This window comes from Charadrius vociferus, unplaced genomic scaffold, assembly GCF_000708025.1.
Source record: "Charadrius vociferus isolate BGI_N301 unplaced genomic scaffold, ASM70802v2 scaffold214, whole genome shotgun sequence".
NCBI lineage: Eukaryota > Metazoa > Chordata > Aves > Charadriiformes > Charadriidae > Charadrius > Charadrius vociferus.
Genome location: NW_009647955.1, coordinates 3926929 through 3949165, shown reverse-complemented (window position 1 = coordinate 3949165; position 22237 = coordinate 3926929). Strand labels below are relative to the sequence as shown.

General features: G+C 37.4%; 1 protein-coding gene across 1 annotated transcript in view; it reads left to right on the top strand.

Moving 5' to 3' along the window:
• The window catches only part of ATP13A3 (ATPase type 13A3), a 37076-nt gene that overhangs the window by 13706 nt on the left and 1133 nt on the right, over positions 1-22237 (top strand). Inside the window, exons 10-31 of the mRNA XM_009883373.1 lie at positions 507-638; positions 1656-1835; positions 4798-4955; positions 5621-5809; positions 6755-6816; positions 7404-7554; positions 7994-8110; positions 9131-9148; positions 9240-9393; positions 9480-9600; positions 10184-10308; positions 11235-11413; positions 11881-12003; positions 12086-12165; positions 12840-12882; positions 12983-13092; positions 13941-14037; positions 14931-15003; positions 15840-16017; positions 16699-16895; positions 17344-17432; positions 17631-17711. Coding sequence (XP_009881675.1) covers positions 507-638; positions 1656-1835; positions 4798-4955; positions 5621-5809; positions 6755-6816; positions 7404-7554; positions 7994-8110; positions 9131-9148; positions 9240-9393; positions 9480-9600; positions 10184-10308; positions 11235-11413; positions 11881-12003; positions 12086-12165; positions 12840-12882; positions 12983-13092; positions 13941-14037; positions 14931-15003; positions 15840-16017; positions 16699-16895; positions 17344-17432; positions 17631-17711 — 2657 coding nt within the window. The remainder of the gene's footprint in view (positions 1-506; positions 639-1655; positions 1836-4797; positions 4956-5620; positions 5810-6754; positions 6817-7403; positions 7555-7993; positions 8111-9130; positions 9149-9239; positions 9394-9479; positions 9601-10183; positions 10309-11234; positions 11414-11880; positions 12004-12085; positions 12166-12839; positions 12883-12982; positions 13093-13940; positions 14038-14930; positions 15004-15839; positions 16018-16698; positions 16896-17343; positions 17433-17630; positions 17712-22237) is intronic.

Here is a 22237-nt window from a genome sequence, read left to right as displayed (position 1 = left end):
ATTTTAAATAGGATAATCACCTGTTCGGGATTGTCCTTCTAGGGGGTATTTTTAGCGAGTATCAGGTTTGTTCTAGATTAGATGCTTGTCCTATTCCTGTTTCTCATTATCTACTGCTCCACGTATGTAGTTGTTGTAGTTGTAGTTTTTCTTAGCTTAGATGTACACGTGTTGGGTTGCCGTTACAGTTACCCATCAGGGGCTGCAAATTGATTTCTGGACTGTTGCTCATTTGGATACCACGGTACTTGAAGATGGTTAGGTTGTGGTGTGTGATATTGTTTCGTAGGACATGCATTTGTGTTGGACTTGTGTCTTAATACTGAAGTTATGCTTTAGTTAATTGTTAATATGCTTTGTACAAGCTTGATGGCTTTCATTTTTTTATGATGAACTATATCTGTGTGCTCTAGAGTCACCACCTGGATCTTAGCTGTGAGGATCTTTATCAGGTTTTGTAGGGGGTGGCAATTTTCAGGTAAACTTGTTTGTGTTTTAACACTCAGAAATAGAAGAAATCCTTTCCACCGACCTTGTGCCTGGAGATATCATGTTGATTCCATCTAATGGGACAATTATGCCCTGTGATGCAGTACTTCTCAGTGGTACTTGCATTGTAAATGAAAGTATGTTAACAGGTAAAGTAAACTTGATACAGTTTTGTGTGGCTAAACGTGTTAGTTTATACCTGTGTGCATGCTTAACTTGCAGTACGCTCTAGCAGAAGTGGAGATATTTATTTTGCTTGAAATGTGCATGTTCTTGCAATTACATATGCTCTTAAGTACTTACGTACTTGTGTTCTGCTTGTCTGCAACAGCTACCTGGTACTGCTTTGCAGCTCCCAAAATGAGTGATGGTTTCTTGTTGAAAAGCTTTCTCCTTGATAGTTTGTCTTCCTGCCTCGTGACGTGGTGTTCTCAGTGCAGATTGAGTTCTGCAATATTTTTCTTCAGAAAATTTTTGACCAAACTTTTTAGCTGCTTCCAGGAATGAAGGTAGTGAGTAGAACGTTCTGCTGTATTTAAAAACAGAAATAATCTCAAGTTGTGCCTGCATACTGTGAAACCAGGGACCTGATGTATTTGAAGGACAGCTTCAGTAAATAGGATGGACTTTTTGTTACTCTTTGGATAATCTGTCTGAACTGGCAGCGTTTAGAAAATTGTGGTTCAGAGATTGTGTGTTTTATCATGTTCAATTCTTTGAATATACTTGAGCCTCTTGCTGCTGCTAGCAACTGATAAAAATTGATTGCAGCCCTAGTTTGAGTGTACCGGTTCGCCAAAGGAGCTGCAAATAATTTTCTTCAGCTTCTAGTTTCTCTGAGTAAAGACGGGGTGATGCCTTGCAGCAGGAGAAGGAACTCATCCTGTTTTCTTTCAATGAACTGTATTTTACGCCTATCTGATTGGAAGTACGAAGCACAAAAGCTGTATTGGTGAATAACGAATAGAGTTAAACAGGAGAAGGAAGCTGGTGAGCTGAGACTAACAAGTGAGAGACAACCTAATAACGTGCTGGAAGGAAGATGACTTTTTCCCTAAGTTTACTTCTGTGCTGATGAAGTGAGATTATATCGCTCTACTTGAAGTTTTGAAGGAAAAAAATGTCCGTTCTTATTTGATCTTGCTTATAGACTCTTTCCATTTTAGGTGAAAGTGTTCCTGTCACAAAGATTAATCTACCAAATCCTTCAGAATATCCGAAAGCAATGGGAGATGAAATATACAGTCCAGAAGTGCATAAACGGCATACTTTGTTCTGCGGAACCAACGTCATTCAAACACGTTTTTATACTGGAGAATTGGTCAAAGCTCTAGTAGTGAGAACAGGTATCGATTGTTACATTTGTTAATGTACTACTCGCTTTTATAGGTTGTGTCAACTGATAATTTGGAGTATTGTGTTGAACGTTGCTAGGCTCAGATAAATGAGTATACCCCAAATAATTTGATAAATGTCTTACAACAGTAGTAGAACTAGATAATGGCCTGGAGAGTAGCAACTGGCAAGCAAGAAAGTGAATCAGTCTTTAGCATCAATTTAAAACTTACCTGAATGCATTTTCAGGTCCTTTGGATGTCTTTTACAGCATATTGGTTGAACGACATGTGACTCTTTGAAAAGGTTTGGCCTACCATCGGGTTGGGCGGTAGTGGGGAACGGCTTATTTTAGTGGAAGTCATTGGCAATGTCAAATGTGTTTCTTTGCCCATAGTTTTGCCCACGCACATAGCATTTGCTTAAAAAATGTGTTTGATCTGGCCCTTTCTACAGAAGTGCTTATTCATACTGACGTGTCAAAGGTTTGGTTGTAGATAATACAGGTGTTCTATCAGAAACAACCGCACAGGCTAATGTAGTTGTGGAATTCTGCTTTACAAAGATATCTTAAGAAAAAACCCCACAAAATAGATGAATGTAAGCTATAATCCAAGCTACAATATAATTGGATAGAATAAATTTGCCTGCATTGGCTAGGATACTACTTAAAGCAAGTTTTTCAACAAGTAACTTCATCCCAATTAGCCTTTCTCAGGTGTCTTCGCTGTTAGTCTGTTTTAGCAGCCAGTGTTCTGATTTTTTAATTAAATTCATTCATTTCTTTCTAGAGGCTTTTATTAGTGTTTTTTAAAAAGAAAAATATTTCCCTTCCCTTGAACTCATCTCCTTTTTAATAATATCCATCTTAACTTCTTTTGTTGCTTAAATAAAAAATTTACGTGCCCAGCCTGATGTGTATATACAGGTCTAAAACAGGAACAGAAATGAACTGCTGAAGACTTTTCTTCTACTCTGCGGGAAGGATAATGCCTGTGGGGTTTTTTTGTTTTTTTTTGTAAAGTCTGAAACCATGGTCTGGAACTCTTACAGGGAGAATTGTAATTGCTTCCAACACACTGAGTCTTACTGCCTTGACATCTGAAGTCATTTTTTTTAATCTGTTCTTTGCCCGTGACGGATCAGAGTTGGCTCCTATGTTGGAAACAGGATGAATTTAGCTCTGTGGACCTTGTTCAGATTTTACGTATGGACAAGTACATTTTCCCTGCTATGACTATATATATAGAGAGAAGATCAGAGGAGTGTAAAATCCTCTCTATTCTCCTGTCTGGTTTACAGGGGCAGCTTTTAGGCAAGTAGGGAATTTCCTACTTCACAGAACTGGATAGATGTCACAGCGCTTGTAGCTTCTTGCTCCTAAGATGCCTGATAGTAAGACCTAAAGCAATTCTTACGTAGAGAGATACAAGTGAAAAATCCCGTTATCTGAGGAAGGGGGATGCCAAAAAACTGAAGATACTAGAAAATTTAGTCCTTAAAAGAATTCTAGGAGAGCAGAACTCCATATGGTTGTGTGCAAGACATGTAGTCTTAATCTTGTCATAAATCAGGATATAAGATTGATCTGTGGGGCGGTACTCACAGTACTCTCCAGAGTTAAGCCTTTAATATGAAATGTTTGACATTACAGCTGAAATATACATAAAATACCAATGGACTAAATATATTCATTTTCTTTTCTCCTGGAACTCAGCTCATGGATTTATTAGTGTGTGTATCATTGTGGCTCCTGTTGTAATTGTAAAGAATTAAAAAGTGGTAATTTTTTGCAGAGAACAGAAATGTTCACTGGAGCTGTCTGTATGTCCAGTGTGTTCTCAAGACACCACATGAGGTTTTCATTTATTGTTTTACCCTGGTGTGTTCTAGCATATGTGGCTACAGAACCTTCTGCAAAACCATAATAAATCAAAAGTAGTTCTGACTTTTCTGGTTTTGACTGCTGTGTCAAATTACAAAGTATTCATGACTAAATGCTCAAGTACATAGTGACACGCTGAACTTCTCTGAACAGGCCCATGGTTTGTATTCTGCAGTAGCAAATTGAAAGCCTGGAGGCTTCACGCCTTGTTCCTCTCGTGATGAGCTCATCCTCTTTAGACTGATGCAGTAGCTGCTTCGAATCTTGTATGCCACATATCAGCGTGGAGGGCTTAGCCTTTTCTGGGAGAGCGTAGCCTTTGCTGTGGTGGTTTGCAGACTGAACAGCTGTCAGGGAGCTGTCACTAAGGCCAGCAGACCTGACATTGGTATTGAAGTTGTACAAGTAGGCTTTGAAGTCTCAGCAGGTACAAAATGGTTCAGGCGTACAAAATTGGGCACTGGTGTTGGCCTCTCTGCATGTTGAGGCAAAGGTTCAAGGAGGATCTCGGGGTATCTGTCGGTTGTCTGACTGTAAGACGCTGAGACGGCCAGTCTCCTAGGTTAGGTGTCAAAATGCAATCAAGAGGTGGGTTTCCACAAAAGATGAGTTGGTGCACTGCAGGGTTTTTTTTCCGAATCTTTCTTTCTGGCTGGCAAGGGAGCTTACAGAGACTTGCCATTGGAGTACTTAAGGTTGGACTTTATGAATAACTTCATTTTCTTTTTGCAAGGACTGGCTTAATTAGACAACTAATAAATATATCCACTAGCTCTGCCCTGTGAGCGGCAAACTGCAGTACAACTAACTCTTCCAGGCCAAACCATTTGAGGGTTTACTGCTGCTGTAGAAGAGGGGTTCGTTTGACTCAGCTGCATGTTCTTGCCGTAGGAGAGAAGCACTTAGTATGATGTGCACGTACGTTTTTGAAGCACCTTAATTACAGTATTGCAAAACATCTGTTACTGTATATTGAGAAACAGTTGTAATGAAATGAGTAGCTTAAGGGTTTCATTGAGGTTTTTAATATATTTTAATAGCTTTGCTCTTGTTTATACTTTTAATAACTTACTCCTTTTTATTTTTAGGTTTTAGTACTGCTAAAGGACAGCTTGTTCGTTCCATACTATATCCAAAGCCAACTGATTTTAAACTGTACAGAGATGCCTATTTGTTTCTCCTGTCTCTGGTAGTTGTGGCGGGCATTGGGTTTCTTTACACGGTTGTCAATAGCATCTTAAATAAGGTATGTTTTCATTTCTGGTCCTGAACAGCCTTATTTTAGAAAACAGTTTATTGTGATTTCCAACACATTTCAGATGATGAGAAACAACTCGATTTTAAGTGAAAATTTAGTTGCTTAATTTTTTGTCAATGGAATGAGAAAGACAAGCTTACTGAGAACAAAATTCAGCAGAGAAGCAGAGTTTGAATATAATAAAGTGAAATTTGAGTTTACCTCAATTTCTACTGACCCAATTACTAGATTTTAATCTTTATTATATGTAAGATTGCCATCTGACTGATAGCCAGTTGGAAGAAATAGAGTACAGCACACCTAAAGCATACTGCAGCAAAAAAGTCCTTACCAAGAAATGGATAACTGATAACCTGATAACTGTTATTTTTTTTCTCAAAAAAAAAGTGTTATTCAGTTAGTATTGTTCAGTAATATATTTACAGGTGAAAAAGTGAAATGAGGTTATAGGTTGTGGCTGATTTAGGACTGGTTTATCATGGTTGTTGATGGTTGGTGAAGATTGTGCTAAGTTTATGGGCAATCCAGAACATGCTGTACTGAGGAAAGCAGTGTGTGGCTTTTGCTTTTGCTAACAGTAATGTAACACTTCAGTGGGATAGTGAATCTTTAGGTAATGAGTTCTTGTTCATTAACTCTGACCTTTATTGCAGGTTCCAGCTCATACTATCATCATTGAGTCTCTTGACATTATCACGATCACGGTGCCTCCAGCGCTCCCCGCTGCCATGACTGCTGGCATTGTTTACGCACAAAGAAGGCTGAAAAAAATTGGCATCTTCTGCATCAGCCCACAAAGGATAAACATATGTGGCCAGCTGAATCTTGTGTGTTTTGATAAGGTTAGGTGAATTTGAAACTTTGTGTTGCCACCTGGAGAGGCATTGTATTGTAAATGAGAATTTGTATAGACTAGCAACTACAGGAAAATTCATTACTTTCATATAAGTTAGATCATTTTTATCCTGTTAGCTTCCATGTATTCAGTGTTTACCACCTGTTAACTCACTTAATTTAGTCTGCTCTAAAAATTTGTTGTAATACAGAGCTGCTTTCTTACCTCAAGACTCCCCAGTCCTAACTTACTACTGACACCCCAGAAGTGTGAGAGTTGGGGAAAATGAAACGTTTTATTTAGTACGCAGGCTTCTGGAAAATTGAAGTGTGAGGTCAGACTTGTTTCTTATTTTCATTTATTTCAATGAAAAGCCAAACTGGCATATTTTGTTATTTCTTAACAGAAACATGAGTGAAAGACAGTAATGCCACTAGCCAGAATCCTTTGATTTTAGCTAATTCTTTAATAAAATTTATTTTCTTCCTTAGATTTTTATCTAAAATCTTAAGTACCCACACTAAACTTATTGTTTCCCTTGTAAATATATTCTAGTTGCTGTTTTAGTTGTGTAAGAAAGTAGTACTAAGGGTTTAGTACCTATTTTCTGTTGTCCCAGCCCCTGAATATAGAGATGTTCAGCTATCATCTTTGGATTTTAAGAGTCTGGTTCGTTTGTCCTGTCTCCGAGGAGAGGCGTGATTGCTTTGAATGTTTTTTGGTTTTGTTTTTGTTTTTTTAAGTTATTTAACAGAGTTGGAACTTAGTTACTGGCAAAAAGCAAGGGCGATATTGTATTTCTGGTCCTGATGTCTTCATTTTTAAGTGAAAACAGAATAAAGAATATTGTTCAGGTGTAATTTGGTTAATTAGCTGTTAATTTTTGTTTTACCTGAGGGTAACTTGTTTCTGAAGGCTTTCTTCTTGCCATGCCCCTTGGTTTGTTTTGCAGACTGGCACACTTACTGAGGATGGCTTGGATCTTTGGGGAATTCAACGGGTGGAAAATGCTCGGTAAGGATAAGCTCAGAGCTGACAGCAAATGTGATACTTAGTTGTGCTTTAACGGCTTCAGCACAATAGAATAGAAAATTCAATGTGAGCTCATATATGTTTGTGTTTCTGTAATGACTTGTAAGAATGGAACTGAAAATATGGTTTAGGTGTAATGAGAGCTATAACTCTTACGAGGCTGAGGTGGAAATTTAATTTATTAAAGTCGGAGACCTCCTTAGGTTCATACCGCAGAAATGATGCGGTAAAGAATAGCATGTTTCCCTAATCCTGTCTTCCTGAGTGATGTCTTTTTGGGCTGCTAAAATGAATTAGCTTAGCTAACTGAGTTAAGTACAAAGTGATAAGAAACCTCTCTACGAGGAATCAAACTAAACAGTGAATTAACAGAGTTTTTGAAGTAGATGGAAGTTATGACTGTTTCTGAAGATTCCAGCGCAGTGTCTTATCTGTTTTCTGTGATGTGGGAAAATATAAGTGAAGAGACTCGTGCAGTCCATTTTCTTCTGTTAATCTAAACAAACCTTTTGAATTGGCTCATAATAAATAATTACAGTGCTAAGTATATTATAACTTCATTGTTTTAGTTTCCTTTTTCCGGAAGAGAGTGCTTGCAGTGAGAGCTTGCTGAAGTCTGAGTTTGTTGCTTGCATGGCAACTTGTCATTCCCTTACAAAAATTGAAGGGGTGCTTTCTGGGGATCCGCTTGATTTGAAGATGTTTGAAGCAATAGGATGGGTAAGTTTCTGCTTGTTTCAAGAGAAGCAACGTTTTTAAGATCAGTAATATGAAATTTCCTACACTGCTATATACAAGACATGCTGTTTCAAGCTGTAACTGTAAAACGGTGGGTTTTTGACAATGCTCATGTGTCAAAGAAAATCTTAATATGAAAACATTTCTGAAATGTCTTCTGGAAAAAAATCTGAAGAGCTAATTTACTGCTTTCTGATGTGTGTGGCAAGGTTTCAATGCATATAATAATAAACACATAAAATAGCTAAGTGGATCTTAAGTTAACTGCTAGATTAAGACACTTAATTCTCACAGGAAATGTTGTTTAGAAAGATCATTGCACCTTGGGCTGACTTCCAAGGCTGTTTTTTTTCCTGAAAATTACATTATGAGAAAATCAGAGTTAATGAATGTATAAATTAGTTGATTATTTTTAATACAGATTTTAGAGGAAGCAACTGAAGAGGAAACAGCCCTTCATAATCGAATCATGCCGACAGTGGTTCGACCTTCAAAACAACTTTTCCCAGAATGCAAGCAGGCAACAAATCAAGAAATGGTATAAAAATTCAAAGCAATTCTTTTGAGTTAAAGTAATCCTTTGTGTTAAACAAATTTGTTTTACTGTATGCTGTGGTTCCGGCTGATATAATTCAAACAGGATCAAAACTGTGTGTTTTTTGATGGCAAAGGTAAGGAAGACATGTTTAAACCGTTGTTGAAGGTAGTGGTTCAGTATATGCCTCTTTCAAGGTGAGCAGACTGATTGCCGGCATTACTGCCCTTACGGGCTGGTTGTGAAGTGCTGTAATGCTTTTTGAGGCTACTTGTTCCACTACTGGTGTCATTACCAAATTCTTATTGTGCTAATGAAGTGCTTAGGTGTGCTCACCTTGCAGTTTCAGTTAAAACAATTTATTGTTGATGTCGCTGCACGGCACGAATTTTTGCCACCATTGTACCTTAGAGATGTATGTTTTAATTAAGTGCCAAGTTAAAAATAAAATGTACTTGGCGGATTTAAAATTTTCTTCTATCTGTGTTTTGAAATATTTTTTAATACTTCAGCAGGGGAATTTTAAGCTTGTGACTGTATTCAGATTATCACACAGTAGGGTAGCAGGAGGGTATAGCAAGTTGGTGTATGGGTCTTATTCTGTAGTAGATAGAAGCATCTTTTTTTTTGTACAGAAACTGTGCAGAAGTTGACATGTGAACATTCTTGAAACTTATTACACGATCTTTTGGGGGGTATACTTAACAATCATGGCCTCATTCTGAAATGCCGTCGCACTTCAATCATTTACATAGGCTGAACAGACAGGTTGGACTGTGAAAGGTCTTGCAAATTCTAATCAAGAAATCAAGCTCTAAAGTTCTACTATGTCTCAATTAAAGTAAAGGATACTAAACAGATGCAGTATGTTCATATTCAGCTTTTATGAAATGCATTACAAATACAATGTGACTTTATATTGAGAGTGCTGTATAGATGCATTTACTGATTTATGTGGAAATAGTTTGTAGCTGAAAAAATACGTATAAATATTTACAGTAAATGTATTTTTTCTTTTTTTAGGAATTGTTTGAGCTTTCGGTAAGTATGCTTTTGCAATTAAGCATATACCTCTCTTTTCAAAATGTATGTGGATGTAACCCTTTCCTTCCTTCCTTCCTGTATGACACAGACTAGTTATGAGATTGGAATTGTGCGCCAGTTCCCATTTTCTTCAGTTTTGCAACGTATGTGTGTAATAGCGAGAGTTTTAGGGGAGAAGAGAATGGATGCTTACATGAAAGGTGCCCCTGAAGTGATTGCCAGCTTGTGTAAGCAGGAAACAGGTAAAGGAACAACCTATTTTTATTTCTTCTGTAGTTAAGCTGTAATATGTATAATTTTAATAACTCTAAATTTGATCTTTTTAAAGTTCCTGTTGACTTTGAGTGTGTCCTGGAAGAATACACTAAGCAAGGCTTCCGAGTTATTGCTCTTGCTCACAGAAAATTGGAGTCTAAGCTTACATGGCACAAAGTCCAGACTATTAATAGGTAAGAGTGACTGCAGTTGATTAATACATAACAGGCTTTAAAAGCTACATGCTTTGGATTAATACTGAAAAGATTATTTTTGTTTAAATCAGTTACTACTCTTCTTGAGCTTTCTTCTGTCTTGACATACGTAGTTCTGTGCATTCTTTATTTGTACCCTGGACAATGCATAGAAATTTAAGCTAAGGAAGTTTTTCTGCAATAATGTGAATTCTGAGGAACAGCTTGAAATTAACTGTAATAGTAATTCTTTATGGTGTTTAATTTATGCTAACGTGGCAGAAAAAACATCAGATTTCTTTGTTACTTTGTTACTTAAACATGTCATCTATTAAAGATAATTGGCATGTAGTGGGAATCCTCCTGTGCATATGTGATTTTAAACTAAAACGAGAGAGATAATATACTTGAATGTGAATTATGATATCTCTCGGGTCACTTTTATAAAGCAAATTCTTTACTTTTCATAGTTAAAAATAAACATTTCCATGTACTTTGATAAACAGAAAATCAGGTCTTTAAGCTACATCTAATAATTGTAATTCTTCTAATGTTTTTTTTTTCCTTGCCTCCTTTTCTACAGAGATGCTATTGAGAGCAACATGGATTTTATGGGGTTAATTATAATGCAAAACAAGCTAAAGCAAGAAACCCCTGCTGTACTTGAAGATTTGCATAAAGCCAACATTCGCACTGTCATGGTTACAGGTTGGCATGTAATCTTTCATACTCAAAAATCCACCTCTTTTTGGTCTTGCTTTTAATTATAGTGTATGAAGTTAGATTTTAGTGTCAACAGGCTGGGATTACACTGTATTTATAGCTAGAGGGAAGTTTAGAAACTGTTGTGAGAATATTCAGACACCAATGTTTCTTTTCGGGTGAAAGTTGCTTTGGTAAGTCAGAGATCAGAAACCAGTATGGGGATTAATTCGACTTTGTAGCTTCCTCTCCCTAGCTCCACGCACAAGTTACTTCATACTGAATTGAAGGCTGAAAAACCTTAGAGGTCTTCCAAATCGACTAGGTATAAGTCTTGGTCTAATCTTATCACTGACCCTGCTTTGAGCAGGAGGTTGGACTAGAGGATCTCCTGAGGGTCTCTACCATTTTGAAGTAAATAATAATAACAACTCACTTTGTATTGGATTTTTTTTTTTGTAAGCATGACTTACCCGTAAGCAGGCTAGGTATCTGTGCTCAGTGTTTTCTATGCAATATGTGTTTGCTTTTTAAATCACAGATATGGCAGCTTTGGAATAATGTTTTGATAGGCCAGCAATGCAACTGGGTGTTGCATGATCTGTGACTGTGTTTAAAAAGTGGTATTTTAAATGGCTGCATGTTTTCTGCCAGACTTTCGATCTATAGTGAGATTTGGTCAGTAAGAGATCTTTATGGCGGAAAGAAGCATACAAAGTTTCTAGTGATGTTATTACAGGGGAGGAATTTAATGGGCTAGGCTTTGAATTTTGTCTGTAGGCTTGGTTCACCCCAAGGTTGTCACTGGCACGTTAGGCAGTCCTTCTCCTAGTCTAAAACTGGCTTTGCTAGCTTTTCTTTTGTGTGGAATATCAGTATATGCTATTGATCCTTTTCTAACTGAAACTTTTTTAAATGCGATCATTTAACAGGGGATAACATGTTAACTGCTATCTCTGTGGCCAGAGATTGTGGAATGATTCTACCTCAGGATAAGGTCATTATTGCTGAAGCACTACCTCCAAAGGATGGGCAGGCTGCCAGGATCAACTGGCATTATGCAGATACCCTCACAAAATGCACTAGTTCATCACCAGCCATAAACTCAGAGGTAATATGAACGTTATGATGACCTTAGAATGTAAGCAGTTTTGCTGTTGAGTTTCTCTCTTTTTATCTTATTCCGTTAAGTAGTGAATCTGCTGTTGAGTGTCAAATCAAAATTGATGTACTAGTTAAGTTTCAGATCTTAATATACCAGAGTAGTAAAACAGCTGGGGAAGCTAGTTTTTTCAACTGTGATGTGACATTTGATATTTTAGTTGTGCAGGAGACAGGTTTTTTCCCCCATGTTTTGATCTGTTAAGACTGCTCTAGCTGCTGGTAGTTGAAACACTAAGCCACACTTTCTTATTACTATATAATTGTTTTCATTGTATGAGGTTTTCTTTCAAGTAACATTCTCAGAAACCTCCTCTACTGGGGGATTTCTAGGAACACCCCTCTGGATGTTAGCTTGAAATGACAAGGTATCTGTGTAAATACACTACAGCTACAGTATTAAACTACTTCTGATAGGATATTCCAGTTAAATTGGTCCATGAAAGCCTTGAGGATCTCCAGATGACCAAATACCATTTCGCAATGAATGGAAAGTCATTTGCAGTTATTTTGGAGCATTTTCAGGACCTGGTACCCAAGGTGAGCATTTTACTTGAGTATGGCACTTTTGATGGTGAACAGACTTTGCCCTATGAGCAGTAATAAACCTTCTGTCTTCCAGCTTGTGTTACACGGCACTGTGTTTGCTCGCATGGCGCCTGATCAGAAAACTCAGTTGGTGGAAGCTTTACAAAATGTAGAGTAAGTATTTGCTTAAGCAGAGAAAGTGGGAGGGTTGACACTGTTTGGTGTGATAGGAGAAAAAATTATGTATGCTGCTAGCTGTTTTGCCAAATGAAAAAGACTGGGCTAATATAACTTCCTGGGGTTGGTAAATCAGCCTACTAGCTGAGAAGGAATGAGAGCAGTACCATCTGCTGGCTAGTTGTGAAAGTTTCAGACTTACCATGAAGTTATAAGCGATGAATAACTAAACTGGCTAACGTATTTTATAAATCTGGTTGGTTGGCTTAATAAACAAATCCATCAAATGTCTTCTGTGTATTGAAGAAGTATTAATGGGATGACTTCTGTTCATATATGGTCAGTATATTGTTTGTTGGTGTCAGGCCCTGCAGCTGTGCAAACTACTAGAGAAGTCTCTTTGCCTAAAGCAATGATGCGTTAGGCCACCTTGGAATGACGGAGGGCTGATAACCATTATTGCTTTGATTGACCTGGCTGAGTCATGTTACTTTTCTGTCTACTTCCTTATATGTATAACGGGAACAGTAATTGCTTTCAGCATTAGCAATCACTCGTTATTATGCAAACGCTGAATAAGTCAAATAATATAGAAGTATTTAATGAAATAAGCTAACTGGTCTATGATTATGGAATGGTCCAGAATGCTGACATCTGTTTGGCTTTTATAGTTACTACGTGGGCATGTGTGGAGATGGAGCAAATGACTGTGGCGTAAGTATATTTATTTTTTTTTCCATACAGAACTCTTCAGTTCAATTTTACAGCTGAAAGCAAGATTTAATATGTTCTCTATTTCAATGTTAATTGGCAGGCGCTAAAGAGGGCACATGGTGGTATATCTTTGTCTGAACTTGAGGCTTCTGTGGCATCACCATTCACTTCCAGGACACCTAGTATTTCCTGCGTGCCAAAGCTGATCAGGTAATGCCACTTACTGTAAACTTAAATGCATATGTGTAACTCATTTTGCATACCCTATATTAGTATATGTTTGATGCTGGAGAAGACCAGTTTGAATTAAAGAACAAGTCACATATTTTTAGTAGTTCTGTTTCTTTTACTGAAGGTACTCTGAGCAAGGGCTTGCCATAGCATGATTTAGTATTTTATTATAACCCCCTTTTTTCCATGTAAAATTAATTCTTTAGAGTTTGAGTGAGCTTCTACTTATTAGTATTTAATTCGATACCTTAGTGAATATGTTAGTTTCCATAAAGGCTGTGTGTAATTGCAAGCAGTAAAATTCTTCAGATAACTGCTTAGCACCATACAAAGTAAAAAAACAAATTTTCTAAATATGACTTGACCAGTTTTTGATTCTAGAATTGGTAGTTAGGTAATAATTTTGGATGAGGGTCAACCAGAGAAGAATGTAGTTAAGTCAGTGTGAAACTAATGAAGTAATGTGTAACCAGAAATGCTTCTGAAGTCAGCAGCTCTGTGGCTGACTGCAGGTTCATTCAATCCATGTAGTAAACTGGTGCTTCATAGGGGCTTTTACAAGCAGACCGTCGTTTTAAAACCTCTGTTGGAAAACCACATGAAGTTGAAAGAACACCAAAGTAAGGTTGTGGCTCAGTTCAGGAGGCATGCTCACAACTTTGTACTTGAAAATGTACCATTCTGACCCCTTTTTCTCCCTATGTCTTCAGCCTGGTGTCTCTCAAAGGGTTTGCTGATATGTTAATTGCAGCTAACATTTTGCTGAGCAGAATTTAATTGCGTGCACAGAAAGCTTTCTACTTACATGATTGTACTTGTTTTGACAGAGAAGGCCGTGCTGCTTTAATGACTTCCTTCTGTGTATTTAAGTTCATGGCATTATACAGCATCATCCAGTACATCAGTGTTACTCTGCTATATTCTGTAAGTATTTAATTGTGCTTAAGCAGTGTCAACCTAATTCAGAGATTTGAAAATTGATAGATATTTAATATAAATTGCTGCAAGTCTCTCTGATTACACAACACCTGCCATCTAAAAACTGTCTTTGGACTAAAAGTATTGTTAGTATTTTTAGCCTTTTTTTTATATTAACTGTATGAAAAACACGGTACTATCTATTTAAAGAAGGCAATAACTAATGTCTGTGAATACAAAGTCTGTACAGTGGGAAGTCCAAATAAGCATATAAATTAAACAAGAATACAATCTTCCGTTATTTAAAAACTGTCAGCATTTTCAAATAGCCTAACTTTATTTAATGGGCAATACATTCCTTTATATAAAAGGATTGAAAAAGAGCAGCTTGCAAGTATAGAGTTAGGAGAGGGGGGGAAAGCAAAGTGCAGTGTTTCCTGTTAATGTGATTGGATTCACAATATGGCATGTGGTAGAAATCCTGTATTTTAATTTGTATTCTGAGTAAATTAAACATGCAAAGTATGCAAGGACCTTTGAGGTGGAAATTTTGACAACTGTATGACAACATAGTAAGGTTATGGTGCTTAGAGAACTCTAGGCCTAAGCTATTATTTCCTTGGTTTGTAAGAGTCAGTAATGTAAGTTTGATTACAAACAAATTTCAATTACAAATAGCTTCATCTTGAAACTGAAATTGTTTCATACCTTGATACTTCAGGAATTGATCTGTGAATTGTAGAGTACTCAAGGCTCCTGCAGATAAAAGAAGCCGGTTTGACAAGAGACTGTTTTGTTTCTAAAGTGAAATTTAAAGAATTAATGCCGTAGGAGTGTCACTGTAAGGTGTTTCTTGGTGTGAAGAAATTACCAATGTTTCAGTTATGATTTCTGTCTAGATCCTGAGCAATTTGGGAGATTTCCAGTTTCTCTTCATTGATTTGGCAATCATTTTGGTGGTTGTCTTCACTAGTAAGTATTGTGCTGAATTACCACTGCTGGCTTTTGTTGAAGCAGTTTTTACTTGGTCAAGTTTTCTTTAATATCTAATTACATGCTGTTTGAAGTAAGCACAGTGACATACTGTTAGGATGTTACGACTACTACAATATATGCATTAAAAAACCCAAACCACTGTGTACTGGGTTAAGATTCCTCTGAAGTTTGTGAAATGTCGTCATACAAAAAAGAGGTTGTGGGCATGATCTTAGAAAAGTAGTTCTTCACAGTACCAGAAGTCATAAATCTCTATTGATATAGGAAACTGTTTTTGGAATCAGAACAGGAGTTGTTCCAATATCATCTTTCTCAAATGTTTTCTTTTCCTGCATTTTTAGTTTAACTTCTCTCCACAAAATGTTATAGCAAAAACTATTATCTAGTGAAGTGTTTGATTCCACATAGGGAACTTAGCTCTCGGTTTACTGGCTAACACTAGAATTCCATTTTCAAGTTTAATAAAAACTGCTTTTTTGAAGCAATGGCAGGCCAGAACTGAGGAGACAAGCTGTAAGTCCTTGTGCCAGACAAAGAGAATTTGGCCAGACACTACTAATTCCTTAAGTCTCATGGCTTCTATTGTCGTCCCCTGCTCTCCTGCGCTGCTGGGGTAACCAGCCTGTAGAAGGCACTGTGGCATTATTCTAGTGGGGTATAATCTTTCCAAGGTGGTTTCACACTTGCAGTTCTGGACTAATTATTAAAGTGATGTCATGAGCTAGCCATTCGAATTCCACAGAATGTGAACAGGGTAACTCTTGAAAACCACAATGATGTAATGTGTAACTTGTTTTTCTTTCTCTTTGCAGTGAGTCTAAACCCTGCTTGGAAGGAGCTTGTTGCACGAAGGCCTCCATCAGGTCTTATCTCAGGTCCACTTCTGTGTTCCGTTTTGTCTCAGATCATCATCTGCCTTGCTTTCCAAACTTTTGGGTTTTTTTGGGTCAAACAGCAGTCCTGGTATGAACCTTGGACAACAGAATCTGAGTAAGTGTTTCAGTTGCTTCATGCAGGACACAGTCATGATTGGAAAGCTATAGGCCATAATTGCTTTATATTCTTTATTGACCCCTTTTGGGGACTTTTTAAATAAAGCTTCTGTATGGCAGCTTGTTAGTCTGCTGAATTTTTTCTGAAAAGCACGCTAATATATAGGAGTTACCCAATGGCTGCAGTGCAGAACTGGGTCAGAGCCGGGCTGCGGGGTCTGAAGACTCCTTAACATTGTGACAGTTGAGACTGAAAATTGAAATTAGTGGTTCAGAGATATTTTAACTCTTCTGTATTATAAAGTTTTGTTTTCCTGTTAGAGTTCCAGTAAATCGAATTTATACTTGTGAAAATAAAGAGATGTTTTATATCTCTTTTTAGATTGTGGTGTTTTCTTATCTGTCTTCAGAGTGTATTTACAGTGTTAGTTTCTAAACAATTCATGGAGTTAACTTACAAGCTGTAAGCATAAGAGAACTCAAAGCTCAGAATTCACAAAAAGTGCTATCTCCCTGCCGCAGCTTTCAGTCATTTCTTACTACCTGTAATAGGTTTTCAAGGATAAGTTTTTTTTTTTACTACTGTAGCATTTTGTTCTGTCATTACTTTTGTCCATAAGTAGGCCTTGTTTGCATCTTATCCCTAAATCGGTATTAAATGTTTTTTTTTATGTTGTAGTGCATGTAATCTATTGGATGCCACAAACACCAGCTCTTCACACCATGGGAATGAGACTCTTCATGATGATGATGATGAACATAACATTAAAAATTATGAAAACACAACTTTGTTTTTTATATCCAGCTTCCAGTACCTCATAGTGGCAATTGTATTTTCTAAAGGAAAGCCCTTTAGACAACCATGCTACAAAAATTGTAAGTCCTTTCTTATCATATACAGTTTCAAGAAAAACTCCAAGTGACTGTGTGCTTGTTTATCCATGGCTCGCTTACAGTTCTGTTGTGCTACATCAGCAGTCATAACGTTGCTAGGAGAACATCGTACAATTATCCTCTGGTAATCAGAGATCGAAGTAGGGAAGTATTAAACTGTATGGAGAAATTTGTGTTAATAGCTGCTTTGTTTGCAAAGGTATATGCATATATATGTTTCGGCTCCCCAAGTGAGCCAGTGAGAAATTGAGTCTGGCCTTCTGTCACTTTATGGCTATCAGCACAACTTGTATTGCCAAAATCAGCCTGGAAGCGGTTTAGAGAAAGCAAAGAGGTTATTTCCAAGGTGTAACGAACCCATGATACATGGAAAAACTAAAGCTCTGATTGTGAGATGGTCCAATTAAAATATTTTCTTCTTCTTTTACAGTTCTGTTTGTTATATCTGTGATAGTTCTTTATGTCTTCATATTTTTCATCATGTTGCATCCTGTTGAACCTATTGACGCATTTCTTGAGGTAAGATTCAGCAAACATGCAGGTGTCTACTTCCTGGGCTAATTGGTTGGCTGCCTTTTGGGCAGACTTGACCCCTTTACGGCTTTAATTTCACATCTCGGGACAGGGAGGAAGGGAGAATTTATAACTCTGAGCCTGTTTTCAATGTGTGTTTACTTCATACGTGTGTTGCTAACCTCTGGCAACTTTTCCTCACAGCTCGTGTGTGTGCCATATGAGTGGCGCCTAAAAATTCTCATCATTGTTATTCTCAATGCAATTGTATCCGTGCTGACGGAGGTAAGAAATTCAGATGGAAAAAATGCTTTTCTGTTAAGTGGGATGTTTTTCCCAGGGTATGTGTTTGTCTTTTGTTTAGAAGGTCTCTCTTCACAGCGTGCCAGTGTAAGTGGCCACTGTTTTCTTGTTACGTTTGTATTCCTAAAAATGCCCTTGTAGGCTAGATTTAAGGTGTCGAGGTTTTCTGTGTTAAAAGTATAATCTTATCTTTTTTATTAATTAAAAAAGGAGGGGGGTAAAGTTGAAAGACAAATTATTTCAACTATTTCATAGGACGGTGCTCTCTCTATTTTTTGCTGTGTTAATTCAGTTCAGAATAACAACATAGTAAAGAACTACATAAAATCCTTAGGGCAGCCCATCTTCATTCAGTTGGCTCATATACATAGCTTATTGTTCAGAATAATGCAGGTCTGTATAACCTGTTCATCTAATCTGATCCAAGTCCAGAGGTAGAGATGTTCATGCAGATCTGCTTTTCCAGCCCTGAGTTTTTCCAGTGTCAGTCACTCTGGGTATGTCCTGCTGTAATTCCAGAGTTAATGTGGGCAGAAACATGCCCCACCTTTCATCCAGGTACCCCTATGCTGTTTTCGAGAATTGGAGTTTGACTGATACATCTTCCAGAGGGAGTCTAGATTCAAAGCCAGTCGCTTCTTCCTGTGGTCAGTTCTTCTCCCTGTTAAACTGATGCCTTATTTCCAACCTTTGGGTTTTGGTTGCAGCCATTAGTCACTTTTTTTTTTTTTTGTCTGCTAGATGAAAAAGCCTTTCAACATTATCTAGTGCTTGCACACTACAATTATCTGTTGTTACTGTATAATATTTTCTGCAGCTTCTAGTCAGTATTTCCATTACTGTGGGAGGGATTGCTATCGAGGTAACCAGGATAATGTTTGCTTGCATCATGCCATTTTGGCCTTTGAAGATTACTACAGCATTAATATTCTTTCCAGTTGACTAGTTTTTCCCCTCTTACATGACTTAGTAAAGCTAAAATCAAACGAAGTTTTTTTTTTATATAGTTTAATAAAATTGTCAAGGCTTTGTGTTCAAAATGTTGTTCCAAATAGAATTTGCAATAATGCTACTATGTTGCTGCCTGTTGGAACATGTATTTCGGTTGTTTTCACATGATAGATGATAACACGTCTTTTCCAAAACATGGCAGCAGGTATTAATTTTGTCCTTTGCCCTGTCATTAACAAGTTTATTCTCTCCTAAAGATCTTGTGCCTTTCTTACGTTGTCCTATATTTATTCTAACCCTGCTTATGATTGAGGCTTCCTTCATGCCCTTTAATTCCTTCTCTTTTTTTGTACTACTAAACTCTTAATAGTTTTCTTTTTTTGTCTCGTTTTTTATTTGTTAAAAGTTAAATTCTCTGTATATTGCAGTCTTTGCTACTGAAACAAAATGGTCATTCTGAAGCTGTGGAATTGTGGCTTTTTTGTCTTCTGATAAATTTAAAACAAACTTCATAGAAATATTTTTTTTCTGTTTACTTTTTCTACTTAGTTTTGATGTTTTTATTACCATCTCTGGGAAATGAGCTTTTTTGAAGAACTAAGATTATTGCTTGGAATTGAGCTTTGTGTTAATACCTGGAGTGGTGGTTACAATTTTCAGTCCTGTGATAAACTTTACTGAGAGAAATAAATTAAACTTGGCTTCTGCTGAGAAACTACTTTGTTCGGCAGATGATCTTTCTAACTTTCATACAGTCTTGTGATGTTTCTTTTGTGGAAGTGTAAGGGCTCTAGTAGAAAGTCTGTACAGTGTGTCAGTCCATGTATCAGCATGTGTCTCTCAAGGACAAATGGTTCTCCTCTGGCTTAAACGTTCATAAGGTTCCACTGCTGGGCCTTGTTGGTTGCCACATCAAACTGTAAACTTCAGAGTTTCTAGTAAGCGTAACCTAAGCCATATAATTACTGTAGAGCATTTGCTTTCACCCAGTACTTCAAACCCCACCCCCTTTTTCCTATGCAGCTTTGAGTTAGCATCTTTCAACGCTTTAGTCACTTAACTGTCATTACCAAAACTGGTAGGAAGATTTGTCACGTTCCTTTTAACCAGACTTTCCTATTTATCTTGTTGCCCATACTTCAGGAGTGGAATAGAAATAATTATAGAATTTAATTTTCTTGACATTGTTGGGGAGGTTCTGCTTTGACTTAAAAACCATTTCTTCCACTTTCATGGTTAGTCGAATGCTTTCTTTAGACATAAGTAGTCTTACTGTACAGCAGGTGTCCAACAAAAGCATTGGCTAGCGATCCTCAAATCCCGAACCTTGTTTTACAATACATGCTTCACTTTCCATAACTTCAACCTGCTTGTGTCCCGCCTTTGGAACTGTGTTTGTCCAACTCTAGCAGTATTACTGTAGGCTCCCTGAAGCTTTTTCATGTGGTGTCAACTCACTGGGTCCAGTGTGCTGTGTGGAAATCGCAGGCTATTTCATTCCTTCACTTCCAGTATAGCTCATTGCCCTTCTGTCCTTGTGTGCCTGGCTGGATTTTCTGCTAGCTACACTTTTTACTGCAGTGACTGGGTGCCACAGGTCATATTCTGAGTATCTAGGAAAAGCTGCTGGTGGCATCTCCTTATTTCTTTTAACAAGGTACTCTCTTGGTGTATCACCTAGAGTTTATTGTGCTGAGACTAATTCCTCAGTAATTATGTCCTTAAGCGTCTCATAGTGATGAGATACATGAGGGGTTGAATCTCTCTTCTTTTGTCTCACTTGCCAGTTTGACACTTGTGTCACACTACACTCATATGTAGTTTCATAATTGCTTCTACAACAGGAATGATTTCTGACTCTGGTTGCCTCAAACATGTTTTTTGAAATTCTATGTAAAGCTTTTGCTATTTCCATGTGGGTGCCAGACTAGGTTCACAAAGCACGCAGATTCTTTCTGCCAGATCATGACAGAAAGTATTGTGTAACAAAAGCAGATCCTAGCAGATGTTCCTCCTCACCCCAATGCCTGGTATAGACCTATTTAAACCAGGCTGGCTTCAGAAATGAACATCTAACAAGCTGAAGATTTGCTGGCAAATGCTTTATAAAAGCAGTATAAAATTCTAGTATAGTATAAAATCATAAGCATTATAAAATCTATTAAAAAGTCTGTCTAATCAGCTCCCCTTTCGCAATGGCAGAGGTTAGTCAGATGTTAGAAATGGAATCTGTCCAGAGAACAGAGTAATATGCTTAAGGCCATGGAAGATACAGGTTCACACCTGTGTTGCTGGATTTGTTCAAGGCTCTCGAGTCCGCCCACACAGCCGTATGACAATAACCACGTGTACTGAACATACTGTTCAAGTTCTGCCCTCTCTTCCAAAATCTGGAACGGCTCCAACAGAATTCAGGCTTCGTGCTGGTGGCTCAGCTGTGCCACCCCACTGAAGCTTTTCTGGGAATGTCGCTGGTTTAAAACAAACCACGAGCAAAGCATAGCTCCAGCATGAAGTACGCCGTAACGTTAAAGATGGTTTGAGGGGAAACGGCTTTAAGCACTCATCTGCAGTGCTTCGGAGGTTTTTTTTTTAGAGTATTGAAACACATTAAGAATGTGTATTTGTAACTTTTACCTGTATCGATGGATGCAGTTTTGGTCATTGTTGCTATTGGTTTAAAGTACGTGTTCATATTCTTAAATCTCATGTGAGCACTTTAAGAATGAAAATGTTTATCACTTAAGTATACTGACAAATAACGTAAACGCTCCATTTTGCCTGGCACTGAATTAGTTATGCCTAACACACTATTTTGGGTTTTATTTGTAATATGCACACTAACAACAAATGATCATTAGTTTCTTTAATTCTTCCCGCTCACTGTAATGTCTCACAGAATGTCCTCCTTGATATGATCCTTTGGAAGGTTGTGTTCAATCGAGACAAACAAGGAGAATATCGCCTCACCATACCCCAGCCGCCTCAGGTTGGAGACTAGTATTTTGCTGTCATCATTTAAGTGCATGCAGATTAACTCAGTTTTGTCTTTTTTATGATCTATAAGTGTCTGTTGCCTTATCTTACGCTTAAGACTGTTTTAATATTCAAGTTACAGAAATCTAATTTAAAGGCTTCTGGTTCTATATTTTTTTCTCCTTGTTGACACTTAAAGAATTTAGCTCTGTAGACAAGAACTGAGAAGCAAACCCAGAGGATTGCTTTTAAGACTTTTCTCACTTTATCTTCAGTTTTCAGATTAGCAAATTATATTTGTTGTCACAAGTTAGCATGCTAGGACTGGAGAACGTCTTGATTTGCTTGGAAGCAGAATTGCTGATGCTGGATCTAATCCAGTTCTTTATTAAATTAATTGGTTTAGGATTTTAGAACACTGTATTGAGAGTGATAATTTATAGCACGTACAAATAAAACAAAATGTCAAATGAAAGTATGTTATTACTACTTTGGTTAAGGAGACTGAAAGATTTGGTTTCTGCTTTTCAGGTGACCATGAATCTTGGTCTGGCTGCCCCTCTGTCATTAATATGTGAAGG